Raw genomic sequence first — 19014 nt, 5'->3', positions numbered from 1 at the left:
TGGTTGCAACTCAAGGCAACCCATGTTATTCAGGACCATAAGTAACTAGATTTCTGTCATACAAAGCCATTGAGGTTGTTCTCACTTTTTATAGCAGCAGTAAGAAACTCATAGATGGACAGACAAGCAGCACAAGTAAGGTAAAGGAACAGACAAGGAAATGGATATGCAGGTTATCAGGGGACAAAGATATAGGCAGGTGGGAGACACATAGAAAAAAAGCAGGTAGGGAGCCTAGAGTTAGATGAGACAAAGAGGCAAGAGAACAGGCAGGTGGGAAGAAGGGCAGGTGGAAAAAATGGAAAGCAGTTTTGGGGCAATGGAAGGTGCACAGGAACAGGTGACAGAAACTCAAAATTTCAAGCAGCTGGCCCAAAGACGACTTCTCTTCCACCAGAATTATTGGAGCTTCCTGAGACGCAGGTGGATTCCATTCTTGGACTTCAACACAATTAGTGCCATGGGTACAGGAATCCTGGTGGGATCTGGCAGTAGCTCAAAACGAAGTAGAGTCAGGGCCACGGCTACTTTCAGCTCATTCATGGCAAATTGTTTCCCAATGCAGTTCCTGAACCAGGCAGGGACAAAGAAAGTGGTCTCAGGCCCCACTCTGAGCTGGGGAGGCCTTGAGCCCTGAGCTCCTGATAAGAACGAAGATTCAGAAACCTCCTTTAATTAGAGGTGGCATACAGCTCTGCTTCTAGCCTGGATTCACACTCTCCTGCCCTTTGTCAAGGCCCCTACTCGTCTATAGAAAGCTCTGACCCCACTTCTACATTCATAGACATGAAATCTCTGCTAAGGTAAGGTAAGGCTAGCACACTGAACAATCAACTCTAATAACATTTTCCATTTTAAGAATAAGTCATTGGCTAGTTGAGTCTCTCTACTGATGGTTTCAGGTTCATCCGTGTGGTTATCACTGGTCTGGGCTGCATGGGAATGTGTGGGCCACCCTCCCTGGGATCATATCTCTGGCGTCAAAGGATTCTGATGGCAGAATCAGATGTCAGAGTCATCTTATTAGGACATTGTGCTGGGGATCTGTTTGCACTGATTCCATCTGCCTCCCACCCAGTGGTCAGGCTCCAGCCTCCCCTCACACCCTTGGTCCACCAGCATCTCTAGACTTCTACTCCAGAAATATCCCTCTTGCCATCTTCAGTCTCTTCTTCCTGGCTTCACTGGTCTCCCTGACTGCCCTCCCTCCTTACTCCCATGCCCTCCACCAGTAAGGGCAGTATCCAAGGCCTCACCTCCCTGCTCACCCTCTGTGGGCTACTGCCTCACCCACCTCTCACCTGTCCAGCCCCACTTCCTGCTTCCGCTCATATTCTTGAGGTTGCTGAGGATGTCCTCCTTCTACTCTGCCTGAACATCCTCAAGGCTCAGGACAATGGCCAGATGACCCTTAACCCTCTGCTGGCTGTCCCTCTCTCTCCCAAGCTACCATCAGTGTTTTATTCAAGTAGCCACCACAACCAATGGCCTCCAACAGTGCCAGGGACAAAGAAACTTGCATCAATGTTCAATGAGTGATGAGAAAGTGAAAAAGTTATGGAAAGAGTGATGTCTATCTCAATTGTAAGTGTCTGAGCCAAGAGCAGAAACCTGCCTCAGAGCACAGGACTTGACACAGAGAAACATATTTTTTAATACATTGGTATTTGACTCAGATATGTTGAACTACAAAAATAAAAATGAAATGCAATGGAACACAGAATGTAAACCTTTCTACCTAAAAATTGAGCTACTTAATGCTGTCCTGCCCTACAATGTCAGTGTCATGATTTGTAGCTAGTTACCAATTCCAGGATAAATATTATCTGAGAAATATGATTTCTCCATGGACAGTCTTAATGCCTGTTCTTCAAAACTTGACTACGCTTGTACCATTCACAGAATTTTTGACCCAGAAAAACCTTTCTACTGATTATTTAGTAGGTTTATGTCAATGTGTATTTCAAAGGCTGATTCCCATAACATTGCTGGGTTTTCACCGCAGCCCCTATGGTGTGGGACTATCCAGCTCAACAGCTACTGCGGGTGAGTTTGTGAGTGTACATGACAGTATGTGCTTTGTGTCAAGTTAGTAGTGAGTTTTCTCTCAGAGGCATTTAGCTTCCTCATCCTATACCATGAACTATGGGTAGAGATCATTCTCTACATGTAAATTTTTGATGACTGGCCAGATAGAAACTGAATGTGACAATTAATATGAGACCACAAATTGGAGATCAGACGCCCAAACTGCATGAAATCACAATCACTGTTATCCACCCTTCTACAACAGGCTGCAAACTTTACACAGATGGTTTTACAGTAAGAACAACGAGGTTTTTATAATTCTAAATATTTGGAAATATTTCAAAATTCTTCAGTGGCCACTGAGGAATTAAGCAGAAAATGGGATGATCTCATTCAAATGTGAGAAGAAAAAGAAATCCACCTCTTAAAACCTTACAATTGAGGAAAACAAACACCCAAAGGATAGTTTGCATATGGAAATCTGATTCTAAAAATTCATTCTCCAAAATGAATAAAACACCAAGATAAAATGACACTTGGGCTAAAACTTCTGTGTATTTTGGGGGTGGGCCATTGGAAAGAGCCGTTGGTCAAACTCTCCACAGTGTGTCCTGTCTTTGGGGCACAGACACAAGCGCACAACACCTTCTACCCACAAAAACCAACCAACAAGGGCCTCCATGAAGAAGCCACATAGAAAACTAGGGGATCACAAACATTGGGTATGTGTCAGAGAATTCCTGTTCTCCCCACCCCATTGCCAATTAGAGGACATCTCACCTTGATCCTCCTGAGAAGGGCAGGAAGGAGTGGCTGTGTCGAGAAGATCCAGGTGCAAATCGAGAAGGATCAAACACCTGCAGAGAGAGCAGCAGGGCCAGGACAAATTGGGATCAAGTCCCTGCTTTCCAGCCACAGAGGGGACAGGATCCACAGAGGTGGAAGAAGGAGGATGTGTTGGTCTTAACAGATCATCCCCTTCCCCACCCCCACAAGGCCTCATACCTCTGGGTTTGGCCACACCTTTGGGTTGTGGTGAAGGCCATAAATGGAGAGTGTGACCATGAAACCTGTGGGACAGTTAGGAGACAGAAAAAAGATTATTTATTCCAGTGGCCCAGAACTCTGTCTCTGAAACAGCAGGACACCTGCACACATGAGTTGTATGCGTCCCAGATATCATCACTTTGAGCAGGATGATTTTACCACAGGAAGGTAGCGTTGGCATGGCAAAGCATCTGAGTGAAGGTGAGGAACAGAAAACTGTGAGCCCAGGAATAAGACCAAGAAAATATCGGAGACTCACTGCTTACACTAAATGAATACTATCCATCTAGTACCTTCCATGAAACAGTGGAAAGTATACATGAACTCACCCGACCCTCACAGGCACCCTTCAGAATACACAGGTTTACACCCATTTTCTTATGAGATCCTGGAGTTTCAGTGAGGTTGCTTATCTTTTTTATATTCACACAGCTGGCATGTAGCAGAGCAAGGATCAGACTCAATGCTGGGTGAGCCAATGGGTGGCTTCCTAACAGGGTAGAAATATCAGCTTCTCCTTTCTATCAACCAGGAAATCCTTAGATTCTGGGCCACATTGACTTGTAACATGGGTTTTCATGATCTCCTTCATTTGCCTTGAGGCATTAAAAAAAATAAAAACCACAACTCATTGACCCTGTATGATTATCTCTCTACCCTGCTCTTCTCAAGTACTGATAATCACAAGTATAATATCTGAAGGTTGATATTGAATCCATAAGTTGGCATTTTTTAGTTGAGATTTTTCTGATTTCAAGCTCTCTGTCCAGCATTTCATAAGAGTCATCCAAATTTCAGAGTAACTATCTTTTCTTTTTTTTTAACTTTTTTTGAGAATTTTAATATTTATTTTTTAGTTCTCTGCAGACACAACATCTTTGTAAGTGGTGCTGAGGATTGAACCCGGGCTGCAGGCATGCCAGGGGAGTGCGCTACCGCTTGAGCCACATCCCCAGCCCTGAGTAACTATCTGTTCTACAAAGGAAGAAAGGGAGGCTGAGAGAGGCTCATAAAATCTAAAGAACATGTGGATCTTTGGTCCACCTTTCCCTAGGGAGAGATTGGGTAAGTATAGAAAGGTCATACCTTTGGGTAAGGAGCGTCCATCAGGGAAAGTGAGAGGTTTGCTGAGATCTCTGCTCACACTTGCTACTGGTGGATAGATCCTCAGGGCCTCCTTGATGCACATGGTGGTATAGGGCATCTGGTCCATGTGGTCCCTGAAGTGAAGGCCATCCTGAGGGGCAGGAAGGGCCCAGGAAGACCAGCACCTTGCCCCTACCGGAGGCAGGGCTCTCCCACCTCTTGAGCTCTCACTCACCAGGTGATGGAGGCTCCATCCCCCAGGAGGCTCTGGACCTCCTCCCTGCACCTCTGCTGATGCTCCGGGTGTGTGGCCAGAGCATAGAAGATCCAGGAGATAGCACTGGCTGTGGTGTCATGGCCCTCAAACATGAAGGTGTCCACCTCGGCACGCAGGTCCTCATCAGACAGGCTGCTCCCATTCTCCATCTGGGGAGTCCATGGATGAGAGAGCAGGGTTTATCCCTCCCTTTCCTAGGCAAAGCGTCTAGTTTTTCCACCCCTCACATACTCACTTTGGCACACAGAAGGATGTCCAAGAAATCCAAGTGCCTCTTCTTCCTGATCTTCTCCAGCTTTCCCTCATTCTGCAGCTGAGCCTTCCTTTGCCTGATCACTTGATCTGTCCCAGGATAGGAATTACCAGGTAGAAAACACAGCTACAGCAACCCCTGATAAGCCATTTTACCCCTATGACAATCTGGGTGTCCTATGGAGCTCAGGATACACAGGTGAGTGGGTGTGTGGGAGTCTAGCACCATCTGGTGCAGGCCAGGCCTCCCTCCGGAACATAGCCATGGGAGTCCCTGTTGAATTCTGGTGGGATAGGTCTCATTCAACACTGCTAATGTGATAATACTGGTATTGTGCTGTACCTGACACACTAACATCTCAGCTCCTAACACTTTCAGTAAGATAGTGTCCAGCATAAGGGTGTCCTAGTTTCTTTCCATTGTTAGCAGATGCCCTGCCTCTGTCTCAGGGGCCATGGCCCTATCTCTTAGACTGAACCTGGTAAAGGAAAGGAGACAGGATTAGAGACAGAACCTGTGTGCTCATGGGCAAGCTGGCAGGCATGGTGAAACAAGCGGCCATCAGAGGTCAGTCTGTAGATGGTGTCGTTCTGGTGAAAGACATTCCTCGCACGAGATAAAAACAGGTAGTTCATATCCCCAACAGCCTGAATGTAGGACTTGGAATTCCTGATGGAGAGATTGCAGAACACATCATACTATGGGGCCACATGACCTGGAAGCAGTGTGGGTTCTATATGGAGATTACTGAATGATTGGGACAGACAACACTGACACCTTTTATCTGTGTTACATCTCTTGTGAGCATTTGTTGAGAGCCACAGCCAAGTAGGAATGGCCCCTGGCATTTTGCCAGAAGTAATGGTTGAAGGCAAGCCATTAAGATGATGCTGGATTGAAACAGGTTGTGTATTCAATTGTATATAGACCCCTGCTGTCTGCCTAGGGCGCCTGCTACTTTGGAGTTCCTGCGGGGATGCCTGGGGAGTTCCTTGGTTGGTGAAGTTCCAGTGGAGGGAGTTCCAGTTGGTGTGTGGTGCCTAGGATGGCCACGTGGGTGGCGTTTGCTGGAGTTCGGAAAATAAAGTTTGTTCCTGCTTGAGTGCCCAGCCAGACTGCCGTAAGCATTGGGACTTTAGAAGATGACATGAGCAATCAGACTTCTACCCCATTCAGGAATCAGGGACCTATGGATGGGGCATGTTTGGGTCTGCTCAGGAATCAGGGCTTGGTCTGGGACCAGAATAAGAATCTCCCATTTTGATGTGGTAAATGTCCAAGATGCATCACTCAAATCTTGGGTAAACTTACACCAGTTGATTAGAACAAGTATCCCTTACCTCATGGGTTTGGCACTGACCTCTCCTGCTGGACACTGCCCTGGTGGCTGAAGGCACACTTCATGATGGTGTCCAGGGTCATCAGAGAGACATGCTGAAAAATCTCCAGAGAGTTCTGTCCAATAAGCTGCTCCCATTTGTCCTGGGGAGGGAGAAGGTCATTATCCTATTCAGTTCCCCAAAAGACGTATGCTTGTAGGGCTAACCTCTTTCTCTTCATCTCCAGGTATTCTTTCCTGAATCTCAGAGTCACATTCATTTTTGCAAATTAAGAGTATGAAGCAAATATTTGTACTCCGATGTTTTCTCAGAAATTTTAATTATAAAATGAAACAAATATTTACATAATAGATTATTAATTTAGAATTTTGGGCAATCACTTATGACCATTCAATTGATTAAAAAGCTCATAGGCCACCATTTAAGTTTTAAATTCATGAGCTAGACTTAAAAAACTGGCAGAATACCAAATATGAGGACAAGAAAATTTCAAGCAAATAGAACCTCTAGGACTCATGAGCCACATATTGAAAATAACTCTTTTCATTATCCTTCAAAAAAAAAAAAAGTTGCTGAGCACTGTCAGATCATTCATCTGAGTTCTGATGGATATGATGGATGTGTAGGTTCACTGTGAGATGTGGATCTGGGTATATATCAATTCATGGGTCACTCAAGTCCACATGAAGCCCTCAACTCCACCCTGAGAGAATCCTACCCCAGGATCCGCAGTGCTACTGAAGATACCATTGCACAGGCCTGCTTTCAAGCTGGATCAACCCCCCCTGCTGAAGACTTGGAAGTAGGAAGGGGAGTCTATATCCACCATGATGCTGTCTGCCTTGAACCATAAGGAAGTGACCATATCCTGTTGCCTGGCCACTCTGCTCCTTCAACTTTTGAAGAACTGACTCTCACAGTAATGGCCTGAGATTGTTGTTCCATGTGACTGTTTTTGATGGCTGTTAGGCTGTGGAATCTCAGTGTGAGCCTTGAGTGAATGAATGAGAATGAAAGAGAGAGACTCACCAGCATCACTCTGACAGAGTCAGCCATGATTCCCACGTAGGGCTTCAGGATGTCATAGTGGAAGGCTGGGGTCAACATCCGGCGGTGCTGGAACCATGTCTCCCCATTCAACAGGAGCAAACCGTACCCTGGGCCATACATGGTTGTGTGCATGAGTGAGCGGACAATGGGAGGAGAGGAAGTCTGGGGACAATGTGGGAGAGACTGATGGTGGGACTCTTGGGGAAGAGATCCAGAGGGCAGAATTTCTTTGGACAAAGACAGTAATGACTGGCACTTTTCAGGAAAATGAATTTCCCAGTTGGGCTGGTATATCTGTTGTGATTATGACAGCTGAAAAGGAGATGTAGAAAGGATGTGTGGGCCAGAGAAAGAGGTACCCAAGTCCATGTCAGGCTGAGACTGTTTGGAGGTACCTAGAAGGAGAGAGGGAAGGAGTGAGCCTCAGGAGGGCTCACAACAGCTTGCAGGAGGGGTGGGGTTCTGGATAGATTGAAAGAAACTTCTCAGCCATTAGAGAAGTGCAAATCAAAACTACTCTAAGATTTCATGTCACTCCAGTCAGAATGGTAGCTATTATGAGCTATTATGAAGACAAACAACAATAAGTGTTGGTGAGGATGTGGGGAAAAAGGCACACTCATACATTGCTGGTGGGACTTCAAATTGCTGCAGCCAATATGGAAAGCAGTATGGAGATTTTTTGGAAAATTGGGAATGGAGCCACCATTTGACCCAGCTATAATATTCCTCAGTTTATCCAAAGGACTTCAAAGCAGCATAGTACAGGGACACAGCTATATCAATGTTTATAGCACCACAGTTCACAATGGCTAAACTGTGGAACCAGACTAGATGCCCTTCAGTAGATGAGTGGATAAAAAAAATGTGGCATTTATACACGGTGGAAAGTACTCAGCAATAAAATAGAATAAAATCATGGTATTTGCAGGTAAATGGATGGCGTTGGAGAAGATGATGCTAAGTAAAGTAGCCAATCCTCAAAAAAAAACAAATGCCAAATGTTTTCTCTGATATAAGGAGGCTGACTCATAGTGGGGTAGGGAGGGGGAGCATGTAGGAATAGACGAACTCTAGATAGGGCAGAGGGATGGGAGGGAAAGGAAGTGGGCATAGGGTTAGAATTGATGGTGGAATGTGATGGACATCATTATCCAAAGATACATGTATGAAGACAGGAATTGGTGTGAATATACTTTATATACAACCAGAGATATGAAAAATTATGCTCTATATGTGCAATATGAATTGTAATGCATTTTGCTGTCATATATAAATTTTTTAAATATTAATTTTAAAAAAGAAATGAGGCTTTATTTAGTGGAAATCATGGTAGTGACCCATCAAATCTTGTTCTGTGTGAGTCAGAGAGAGAGATTTTGCCAACCCTAATTTCAGAGTGCCCACTTTCAGATGTACATACCAATCCAGGGAGCCACAATTCTGTATGTATTATGAGCTTTTGGATCTGAAAAGTAAGTAATGGGATTAACTGCAAGAAGGAGGCAAATAATGAAGACCCAGGGCCACTGTGATTGAGGCCAGGCACTGTCATGAGTGCCTGATGACTGTCAATTGGCATTTGGTTCCATGTCACCTCCCACTTCCTCTCATCCCATTCTGTCTCTGCTACAACAGCTAAAGGGCTCAGGAAGACATGGACCAGAAGGACTGCAATGAGAAGCTGGCAAGGGACATAGGACATGTTCTCAATGACAAAGAATAACACTGAGCCTTGGAATGTTCTCACAATGAGTGATGGCTTAGTTAGCCCATTATTAAGTAGGGGGAGATTAGAGGTTTCAAACCAAAGTTAATGTGGAGATGAAGAATGCTTTTTGGATATAGGCCAATACACCTAACAGATCAGGCCAATATACCTAAGAAATCACCTCAAAAGATACAAGCTGATATACCTAAGTGATAACCTCAATAGTTTTAAAAGAGACAGAAAAAAATGACATAAAAATCATCCCCCACCCTCCCTCCCTCCCTCTCCCTTCCCAATAGGTGCCACTCACTTGCTGCCTCCCTTCCTACTTCCTCCCTCTGCCACCCAAGCACCAGCCTTGCTCCAAGCTGCCCCTGGGGTCCCTTCCCTACCAACAGAGGAGCAGCTGATGTGGCCGCCAGCAGCACATTATCTCTTCCTCCTTCTATTCTCTCGCCCTCATGTCCCCCAACATATGTGAAACCAAGTACATTTCATGAATTAGGATATTGAGACTGGGATGTCTGAATAGTATATTACAGTTGTGTTGTATATTCTTTTTTTCTTCTATTTTTACATTTTTTATTTTTCTTAATATTTATGTCTGCTTGTTTTATGTACTCTACTGTCTTCCCACTTACTTCTCCACCCAAAATTACTTCCTCTCTCTTCTCCTGCTACTAACCTTCTTTAGATTCCTCTCTCACACAATAATTCCATATCCTCACCTCCTACCTCCTCAGCCTATCATCCTAAATTTCACCCCCAGTTCTTTGTCCACCATCAAAAACTGTAAATACTTTTGCAAACATAGTGTTTATATTGTAGAAAATAACTGAACTTCTGTATATTGTATATCAGTTACAATATACAATACTTTGTATATTGTAACCAAACTGTAAACCTCTTAATAGCAACTATTTGGTTTAAGGTTGTATATTGTTTGCATTGAGATCTTTAACATTGTCCTTCCCCTCGAAGGAGAGGTATTGGAACCCTGTAGGGACACTATAAGCCTATAGGGTAAAATGGCAATTCCTCGCATCTGCATTGTTAGAAGGGAAGACACCCAAACAATATGAAAAAATAAGGGAAGGAAGTGCCCCCAAACAAGTCAAGATACTACATTATAAGAATCCATGGACAGCACAGCAGAAGAAATTACATAGAAGGAGTTCAGAATGTATATAATTAAAATGTTCTGTGAATTAAAGGATGATATAAGAGAGCAAATACAGACAGCAAAAAAAATCATTTCAATAAAGAGCTACATAAACAAATATGGGAAGCAAAAGATTACTTCAATAGGGAGATAGAGGTTCTAAAAAACAATCAGAAATAATTAAAATGAAAGAATAATAAATCAAATTAAAAGATCACTTGAAAGCATCACCAACAGATTAGACCACTTGGAAGACAGGACCTCAGATAATGAAGACAAAATATATAATCTTGAAAAGAATGTAGACCACACAATGAAGATGGTAAGAAACCATGAGCAGAACATTCAAGAAATATGGGATAGAATATAAACACCAAATTTAAGAGTTATTGGGATAGAGAAAGAAATAGAGTTCCAAACCAAAGAAATGAACAATCTATTCAATGAAATAATATCAGAAGATTTTCCAAACATGAAGAATGAATTGTAAAATCAAATACAAGAGGTTTACAGGACACCAAATGTACAAAATCACAACGGATCCACACCAAGGAACATTAAAATGAAAATGCATAGCATACAGAATAAGGAGAGAATTTTAAAAGCCATGAGAGAAAGGAATCAGAATACATATATGGGGAAACAAATTAGATTTTGAGAAGATTTTTCAACCAGACCCCAAAAGCTAGAAGATCCTGGAACAACATATACCAAGCTCTGAAAGAAAATGGATGCCAACAAGAATCTTATATCCAGCAAAATTATGCTTAAAATTTGATGATGAACTAAAAAACTTGCATAATAAACAAAAGTTAAAAGAATTTACAACTAGAAAGCCTGCACTATGAAACATCCTAGGCAAAATATTACATGAAAAGAAAATGAAAAACAACAATGAAAATCAGCAGAGGTAGGTCTTACACTAAAGGAAAAACTAATCAAATGAGAAACCAAGTCAAGTTAAATACTAAAAACAAACAAAAATGGCTGGGAATATAAATCATGTCTCAGTAATTACCCTGAATGTTAATGGCCGAAACTCACCAATAAAAAAAACACAGACTATCACCTTCCACCATCCTTGCTATTCCCCTTACCCTCCCTTTCCCTCCCACCCCTTTTCCCTATCTAGAGGTAATCTTTCTCCCATGCTCTCCCTCCCTACACCACTTTGAGTCATGGTAAGGAAAAAAATAGACTAGCATATTAGATTTAAAAAAAACCAACAATATTCTGCCTTCAAGAGACTCATCTCATAGGAAAATACATCCACAGACTGATTGGGAAAAATCAGACCACTCACATGGACTGCAGAAACAAACAAGGGTTTCCAACATCCCATCAAGTAAAGTAGACTTCAAGCCAAAGTTAATAAAAAGGGATAAAGAAAGACATTTTATACTGCTCAAGGAAACCATACACCAACAAGACATAACAGTTATAAATATATATGCTCCCCAAATTGGAGTATCTACATTCATCAAACAAACTCTTCTCAAGTTCAAGAGTCAAATATACCACAACACAATAATTCTGGGTAATTTTAACGCTCCTCATTCACCTCTGGATGCATCTTCCAAACAAAAGCTAAACAAAGGGGGCTGGGGATGTGGCTCAAGCGGTAGCGCGCTCGCCTGGCATGCGTGCGGCCCGGGTTCGATCCTCAGCACCACATACCAACAAAGATGTTGTGTCCGCCAAGAACTAAAAAAAAAAAAAAATAAAAATAAAAAATAAATAAATAAATAAATAAATAAATATTAAAAAATAAATAAATAAAAAAAAAATAAAAAAAAAAAAGCTAAACAAAGAAACTATAGAACTCAATAATACAATCAATAACTTAGACTTAAGTTATTGAACTTACTCTTCAATTTATTTCATAAAATAGAAAAAGAGAGAGCACTTCCAAATTCATTCTATGAAGCCAATATCACATTGATCCCCAAACCAGGCAAATACACATCAAAGGAAGAAAACTTCAGACTAATATCTCTAATGAACATAGATGCAAAAATTCTGGCAAATCAAATACAAAAACATATCTAAAAGTTAATGCACCACTATCAAGTGGAGTTTATTCCAGGGATGCAAAGTTGATTCAACATATGGAAATCAAAAGATGTATTTCATCCCATCAATAGACTTAAAGATTAGAATCATAAGATCATTTTAAAAGATGATCTTAAAACATAGAATATTTTATCCTTCAATGAGCAAATACACTTTCTTCTCAACAGCACATGGATCCTTCTCTAAAATAGACCATATATTGTGCCACAAAGCAACACTTAGCAAATACAAAGAAAGAGATAATACCCTGCATTCTATCAGATTACAAAGGAATAAAATTAAAAATCAGTGATAAAATAAAATATAGAAGCTACTCCAATACCTGGAGACTAAATAATATGCTATTGAATGAAAAGTCAGTTGCAAAAGACATCAAAGAAGAGATTAAAAATTCTTAGAGGTAAATGAGAACATTGATACAACATATCAAAATCTCTGCGACACTATGAAAGCAGTTCAGAGGAAAGTTCACTGCATGGAGCTCATTCCTTAAAAGAAGAAAAAGTCAACAAATAAATGACCTAACATTACATCTCAAAGCCCTAGAAAATGAAGAATAAATCAATATCAAAAGCAGTAGAAGACAGAAAATAATTAAAATCAGAGCTGAAATCAATGACATTGAAAAAAAGAAGCAATTCAAAAAGTTGACAAAACAAAAAGTTGGTCTTTGAAAAAAATAAAATTGATAAGCTCTTAGCCATGCTAATGAAGAGAGTAAGAGAGAAAACTCAGATTACTAACATCTATGATGAAAAAGGAAATATCATGCTGGACACTACAGAAATACAGAAGATAATTAGAAATTATTTTGAAAATTTGTACTCCAATAAAATAGAGGCACTCACAAATTTATTGAGTCATATTATTTACCCAAACTGAATCAGGATGATATACACAATTTAAACAGATCAATTTCAAGCAATGAAATAGAAGACACTATCAGAAGCCTACCAATCTAGAAAATCCCAGGACCAGTTGGATACACAGCTGAGTTCTATAAGACCTTTAAAGAATAACTAATACCATACTCTTCAACTTATTTTGTAAAATAGAAAAAGAGAGAGCACTTCCAAATTCATTCTATGAAGCCAATATCACACTGATCCCCAAACCAGGCAAATACACATCAAAGGAAGAAAACTTCAGACTAATATCTCTAATGAACATAGATGCAAAAATTCTGGCAAATCAAATACAAAAACATATCTAAAAGTTAATGCACCACCATCAAGTGGAGGTTATTCCAGGGATGCAAAGTTGATTCAACATATGGAAATCAAAAAATGTAATTCATCCCATCAATAGACTTAAAGATTAGAATCATAAGATCATCTTAAAAGATACAAAAAAAGCATTTGACAAACTATAGTACCCCTTCATGTTTAGAACACTAGAAAAACTAGGGATAACAGGAACATATCTCAACATTGTGAAAGCTATCCATGCTAAGCACAAGGCCAACATCATTCTAAATGGAGAAAAATTGAAAGCATTCCCTCTAAAAACTGGAACACGACAGAGATGTCCTCTTTCACCACTTCTATTTAACTTACTTTTGAAACCATAGCCAGAGCAATTAGACAGATGAAAGAAATTAAAGGGATATGGATAGTAAAAAGAAGAACTAAAATTATCACTATTTTCTGACAATATGATTCTATACCTAGAAGACCCAAAAAATTCCACCAGAAAACTTCTTGAACTAGTAAATGAATTCAACAAAGTAGCAGGATATAAAATCAACACCCATAAATCAAAGGCATTTCTATATAATCAGTGACAAATCCTCATAAAGAGAAACTAGGAAAACCACCACACTAACAATAGCCTCAAAAAAATTAAATAGTTGGGAATCAACTTAATGAAAGAAGTGAAAGATCTCTACAATAAAAATTACAGAACACTAAAGAAAGAAATTAAAGAAGACCTTAGAAGATGGAAAGATCTCCCTTGTTCTTGGATAGGCAGAATTAATATTGTCAAAATGACTATACTTCTAAACGCACTATATAGATTCAATGAAATCCCAATCAAAATCCCAATGACATTCCTCATAGAAATAGAAAAGGCAATCATGAAATTCATCTGGAAAAATAAGAGACCAAGAATCCCAAAGCAATCCTTAGCAAGAATAGAGAAGCAGGTGATATCACTATTCCAGAGCCTTAAACTATAGTATAGAGCAACAGTAACAAAGACAGCAAAGGGGTGGGAGGGAAAGGGAGGGGGATGGTGGTAGAAAGGATGGTGGAATGAGATGTATATCATTACCTTAAGTACATGTATGAAGACATGAATGTTGTGAACATATTTTGTATACAACCGGAGATATGAAAAATTGTGTTCTGTATGTGTAATATGAATTGTAATGCATTCTACTGTCATATATAACAAACTGGAATAAAAATAATTAATTAATTAATTTCAAAAACAAAAAGAAATAGAAAACCAGTTATGAAATTTATCTGGAAAAATAAGAGACCCAGAATAGCTAAAGCAATACTTAGCAAGAATAGTAAAGCAGGTGGCATCACTATACCAGACCTTAAACTATACTACAGAGCAATAGTAACAAAAACAGCATGGTATTGGCGTATTGGCACCAAAATAAACTGGTAGAACCAATGGTACAGAATAGAAGACACAGAGATAAACACACATAATTACATTATATTATATTAGACAAAATCATCAAAAAATACATTGGAGAAAAGATAGTCTCTTCAACAAATGGTGCTGGAAAAACTGGAAATCCATATGCAACAAAATAAAATTAAGCCCCTATCTCTCACCACACACAAAACTCAACTCAGAGTGGATCAAGAACCTTGGAATTAAACAGAGACCCTGCACCTAATAGAAGAAAAAGTAGGCCCAAATCTCCATCAGGTGAGATTAGGCCCTGACTTCCTTAATAAGACTCTTATAGAGCAAAAGTTAAAATCAAGAATCAATAAATGGAATGAATTCAAACTAAAAAGCTTCTTCTCAGCAAAAGAAACAATCAGTGAGGTGAATAGAGAGCCTACAGGATGGGAGCAAATTTTCCTACACGTTCTACGTACATCAGATAGAGCACTAATCTCTAGGACATATAAAGAACTCAAAAATCTTAACACCAAAAAACAAACAAACAAACAAACAAATAACTCAATGAATAAATGGGTCAAGGGACCAAACAGACACTTCTCAGAAGATGATATGTATATCAATCAACAAATATATGAATAAATGTTCAACATCTCTAGCAATTAGAGAAATGCAAATCAAAACTACACTGAGATTTCATCTCACTCCGGTCAAAATGGCAACTATTAAGAATATAAACAACAGGGGAAAGGCACACTCATTGCTGGTGGAACTGAAAATTGCTGCAGCCAATATGGAAAACAGATCACTCTCACCTAATCTCCCCAGAATCACCTTCATGTATTCAGGGGCATATGGAGATTCTTTTTGGAAAACGGAATGGAAACACCATTTGACCCAGCTATCCCACTCCTTGATCTATACCCAAAGGACATAAAAACAGCATACTACAGGGACACAGCTACATCAATGTGAATACCACATCAATGTGAATAGCTGCACAATTCATAATAGCCAAACTGTGAAACCAACCTAGATGCCCTTCATTAGATGAATGGATAAGAAACTGTGGGGTGTGTGTGTGTGTGTGTGTGTGTGTGTGTGTGTATGCAGTGGAATATTACTCAGCGATAAAAGAGAATAAAATCATGGCATTTGCAGGTAAATGATTGGAGTTGGAGAATATAATGCCAAATGAAGTTAGCAAATTCCAAAAAACCAAATGCCGAATGTTTTCTCTGACATAAGGATGCAGATTCATAGTGGGGTTGGCGGGGAGCATGGGAGGATTAGATGAACTCTAGATAGGGAAAAGAATTGGGAGAGAATGGGATGGACATGGGGGTAGGAAAGACACTGAAAAAAGATGGACATCATTATCGTAAGCCCATGTATGAAGACACGCATGGTGACTCTTCGTTGTGAACAACTAAAGATATGAAAAATTGGCCTCTACATGTATAATATGAATTGTAATGCATTCTGCTGTCATATATAACAAATCAGAATAAATTAAAGAGAATAAAATAAATAAATAAATAAATCATCCCCCCAAACTGTTGTAAATGTCCATTATAAAGTAAGTATTATTGCCCATATGCTAGGTGTATCCAGGGAGAAAAGTAAGTAGATAATTCAGACATTTATTAATAAATGGCCACTTTTTTATGGACTTCCACAGACCCAGGTATGATCTCAAAAGAGAAAAACTGAACCTGCTGAGAGGGGGTTCACTCTCACCTGACCTCCCCAGAATCGCCTTCATGTATTCAGGGTCATAGATGAGGACACGCACTTTGCTGCCCCACAGCCAGTGTGGGAAGGCACTTGGGAACTCATTAACCCACTTCAGAACATATTGTAGCTCCTGGTCCTTCGGGATCTGATATCAGGGGAAAGACAATGCTTTAAAAATCATCTTTTATTTCTGGCTTAGGGACTGTAGTGAAGGGCAGCATAACCATCAGGACATATTTCTGGATCTTTCAGCAGAACTCAGGGTTTTGGAGCTGTTTCTGCTGACCTACGTGTGCTGCCCTAAGCTGGATCCTGTGGCCCTGGAGAGTAGAGCTGTGTGCCTCAGCAGAGCTGTGGGGGTCAGAGCCTCAGATGTCTGTGTGGACATCCTCCACCTCCTCTTGAGTGTGTTCAGAGCACAATTCCTAGCAGAGCTTCTCTCCCTGCTGTCCCTATATCTTGCTCTGTGAGCTCCCTCCGGGCTGGAAATGTAGGAAGTTGACTCCCTCCCTCCACTGCCCTCAGGCTCTTCCTTTCTCTCCTTCCTCTGACTCTACACAAGGTGCCAGGCTCTGCTCTGGGCACTGGGGTACAAGACAGTGTTAGTGTTCCCAAAACCCAAAGACCTCACATGCAAGGTGTGTTGAAGGAGAGATAAACAAATCTTGTTTGGAGGTTAACACTAAAACCAGTCACCCTCACCAGCAAAAAAAAAAAAAAAAAAAAAAAAAGTGCTGCCTTTCCTGGCTCCTATACCCATGACATACATTTGCCCTTCAAAACACACATTCTGGAAACATCCTCAGTTGGGGGCAAACCCATCCATTTGGTCCCCCCACCTGAGCAGTGGTAGCTGATTCCCTGTGTCCTGACACGTCCTGATATTCGTGCCCTTTGTTATCCCAGAATGATCTCCTCAGGATAGTGACTCCATCACACTGATATCTGTGTTTCAGAGCAAACTCAGGACCAGACAAAGAGTATCCTAGTCTGTGAGTGGGGCAGGAAAGCCTGAAGAAGGCTGGTTCTGAGATGGAGGATCTTTGAGGGGTCTAGGTGAGCTTGGCCTTGAGAAGACTCAGGAAGAACAAACAACAGTCCTCTAAGGTGCCAGGCTGCAAGGACAGATGTCAGATCTGCATGGTGATAGAGTGAGTGACAGAGTTGAGTAACAGCAGGACAGGCTTCATTTAAAGGAGTGAGCTCCTGGTGCTGGGATGGGCCAAGCCAGAGAGGTAATCTGGGTGTTCCTCAGATGCCTAGTACATGCAACAGGCTTTGTCCTGCCTGCAACAGGCTTTGTCCTGTGGACTTCCTGGCCAGTCTTTGGGCTGAAGTCTCCCTTCCCTCCTACTCCCCTTCCCATTTCTTCCTACCTTGTGGCCAAAGAACCAGTGGGATGGTGGAGATGGAAACTGCTGAAGGGCTTTGAGCAGCCATTGCCTGCGCAGGAGGAACTGGGCTGCCTTGAACAGCAGCAGAAGCAAGCTGAGCAGCGAGGCCACTTGGAGGAGCCCAGAGATGCTGCCCGGGAATCTGGTGAGGCTCAGTGTAGAGATGCTCATGGTGCAGAAGCTTCTGTGTTACTCACTGTTCCCTTGTCACTGATTAAGTCTGGGAGGAACGTCCCACCCACTTGTGGTAGAGTGAACTGTGCAGGCAGGGCTTGATCTCAGTGTACAGAATTGATTAACCTGAAAGTTTCACCTTGGGAAACAGTGAGGTCAAAACCTTATCAGTGGACAGAGGCAATGGCCATGCACACACCCATTTCCCCTTCTCCATATTGATGACATATACTTGTTGGGCACCAACTAGGTGCTAGGCTGCATGCTAGTTGGTGAAGGAGAACGGACCTGAACCCAGACTTTGAGAATTTGCAGAGGTAACTAATCAAACATTCAGTAGGTATGGCGGTGTTGTGAGAACCTATTGCCATTATTTATAATGAAAAGTTTATTGTTACAAAGAGGTAAATGGAAGGCTTAGCACTGAACCTCATCACCTGCTTTGAGGACTTATGGTGCAGAAATTTCCAGATCACTTGCTCTCCCTCATAGTCACTAAGATACCCTCACCAGCCCTGACTAAGTCTGGGATTATTGCTTCACCCACAGGTGGAAGGGAGCAGGGTGAGACAGAAATTGACCTGAGTCTAGAATTGATTAACCTGAAAGATACACCTTGGGAAACAGGGAGGTCTAACTCTTATAAACTGACAGAGGCAAAGGCCATGCCCAGACTCACTTTCCCTACTCCTTATTGCACACAAATATGTTTTGAGTACCAACTAGGGGCTAGGAAGTGGGTGGGTCAAGCTATGTAAAGAACACACTTGAAGAAATTCCTAGCCTAATCCATCAAACATTCAGTTTGATGAAAAAAATTATTATTCCAAAGACATAACGTGAGGTGTCAAGAGGAAAATGGTCAAAGAAAGTGGGTGGTGGGATTAGAATCCTTTCTTATTGGCAACCAAATCTGAGCCCAACTGTTCAACTCCAGTGTATGAGTTCCAGCTGCTTCAGAAATATTCCTTGAGACTCTCCATATGCACCATGCTGTTATATGATCCAGGTGACCACGCTCTGAGTGGAGCACTGGAGTGGGACTCAGGAGAGTATCCTAGTCTGTGAGTGGGGCAGGAAAGACTGTAGA

At 41.3% G+C, this 19014-nt stretch overlaps 1 protein-coding gene across 2 annotated transcripts; it reads right to left on the bottom strand.

The window, feature by feature from the left end:
- Positions 1-399: 399 nt before the first annotated feature.
- On the bottom strand, positions 400-17921 carry LOC308657130 (cytochrome P450 4A11-like; the record flags this gene model as incomplete). Of its 2 annotated transcripts, XM_081308592.1 has the most annotated exons (12): positions 400-568; positions 2809-2885; positions 3034-3098; positions 4162-4295; positions 4397-4587; positions 4674-4780; positions 5206-5360; positions 6052-6173; positions 7061-7188; positions 8505-8549; positions 16360-16501; positions 17733-17921. In XM_081308592.1, 12 exons carry the CDS (start codon positions 17919-17921, stop codon positions 400-402), a joined length of 1524 nt encoding a protein of 507 aa, XP_081164718.1. The 2 variants fall into 2 exon arrangements, with proteins under 2 accessions (XP_081164718.1, XP_081164719.1); XM_081308593.1 differs by lacking the exons at positions 7061-7188; positions 8505-8549; positions 16360-16501.
- Positions 17922-19014: the final 1093 nt, after the last annotated feature.

This window comes from Spermophilus citellus, assembly GCF_964194105.1.
Source record: "Spermophilus citellus genome assembly, chromosome: 9".
Lineage (NCBI taxonomy): Eukaryota > Metazoa > Chordata > Mammalia > Rodentia > Sciuridae > Spermophilus > Spermophilus citellus.
Note: the sequence above shows the minus strand (reverse complement) of the source record. Positions and strands in the feature narration are given on the sequence as shown.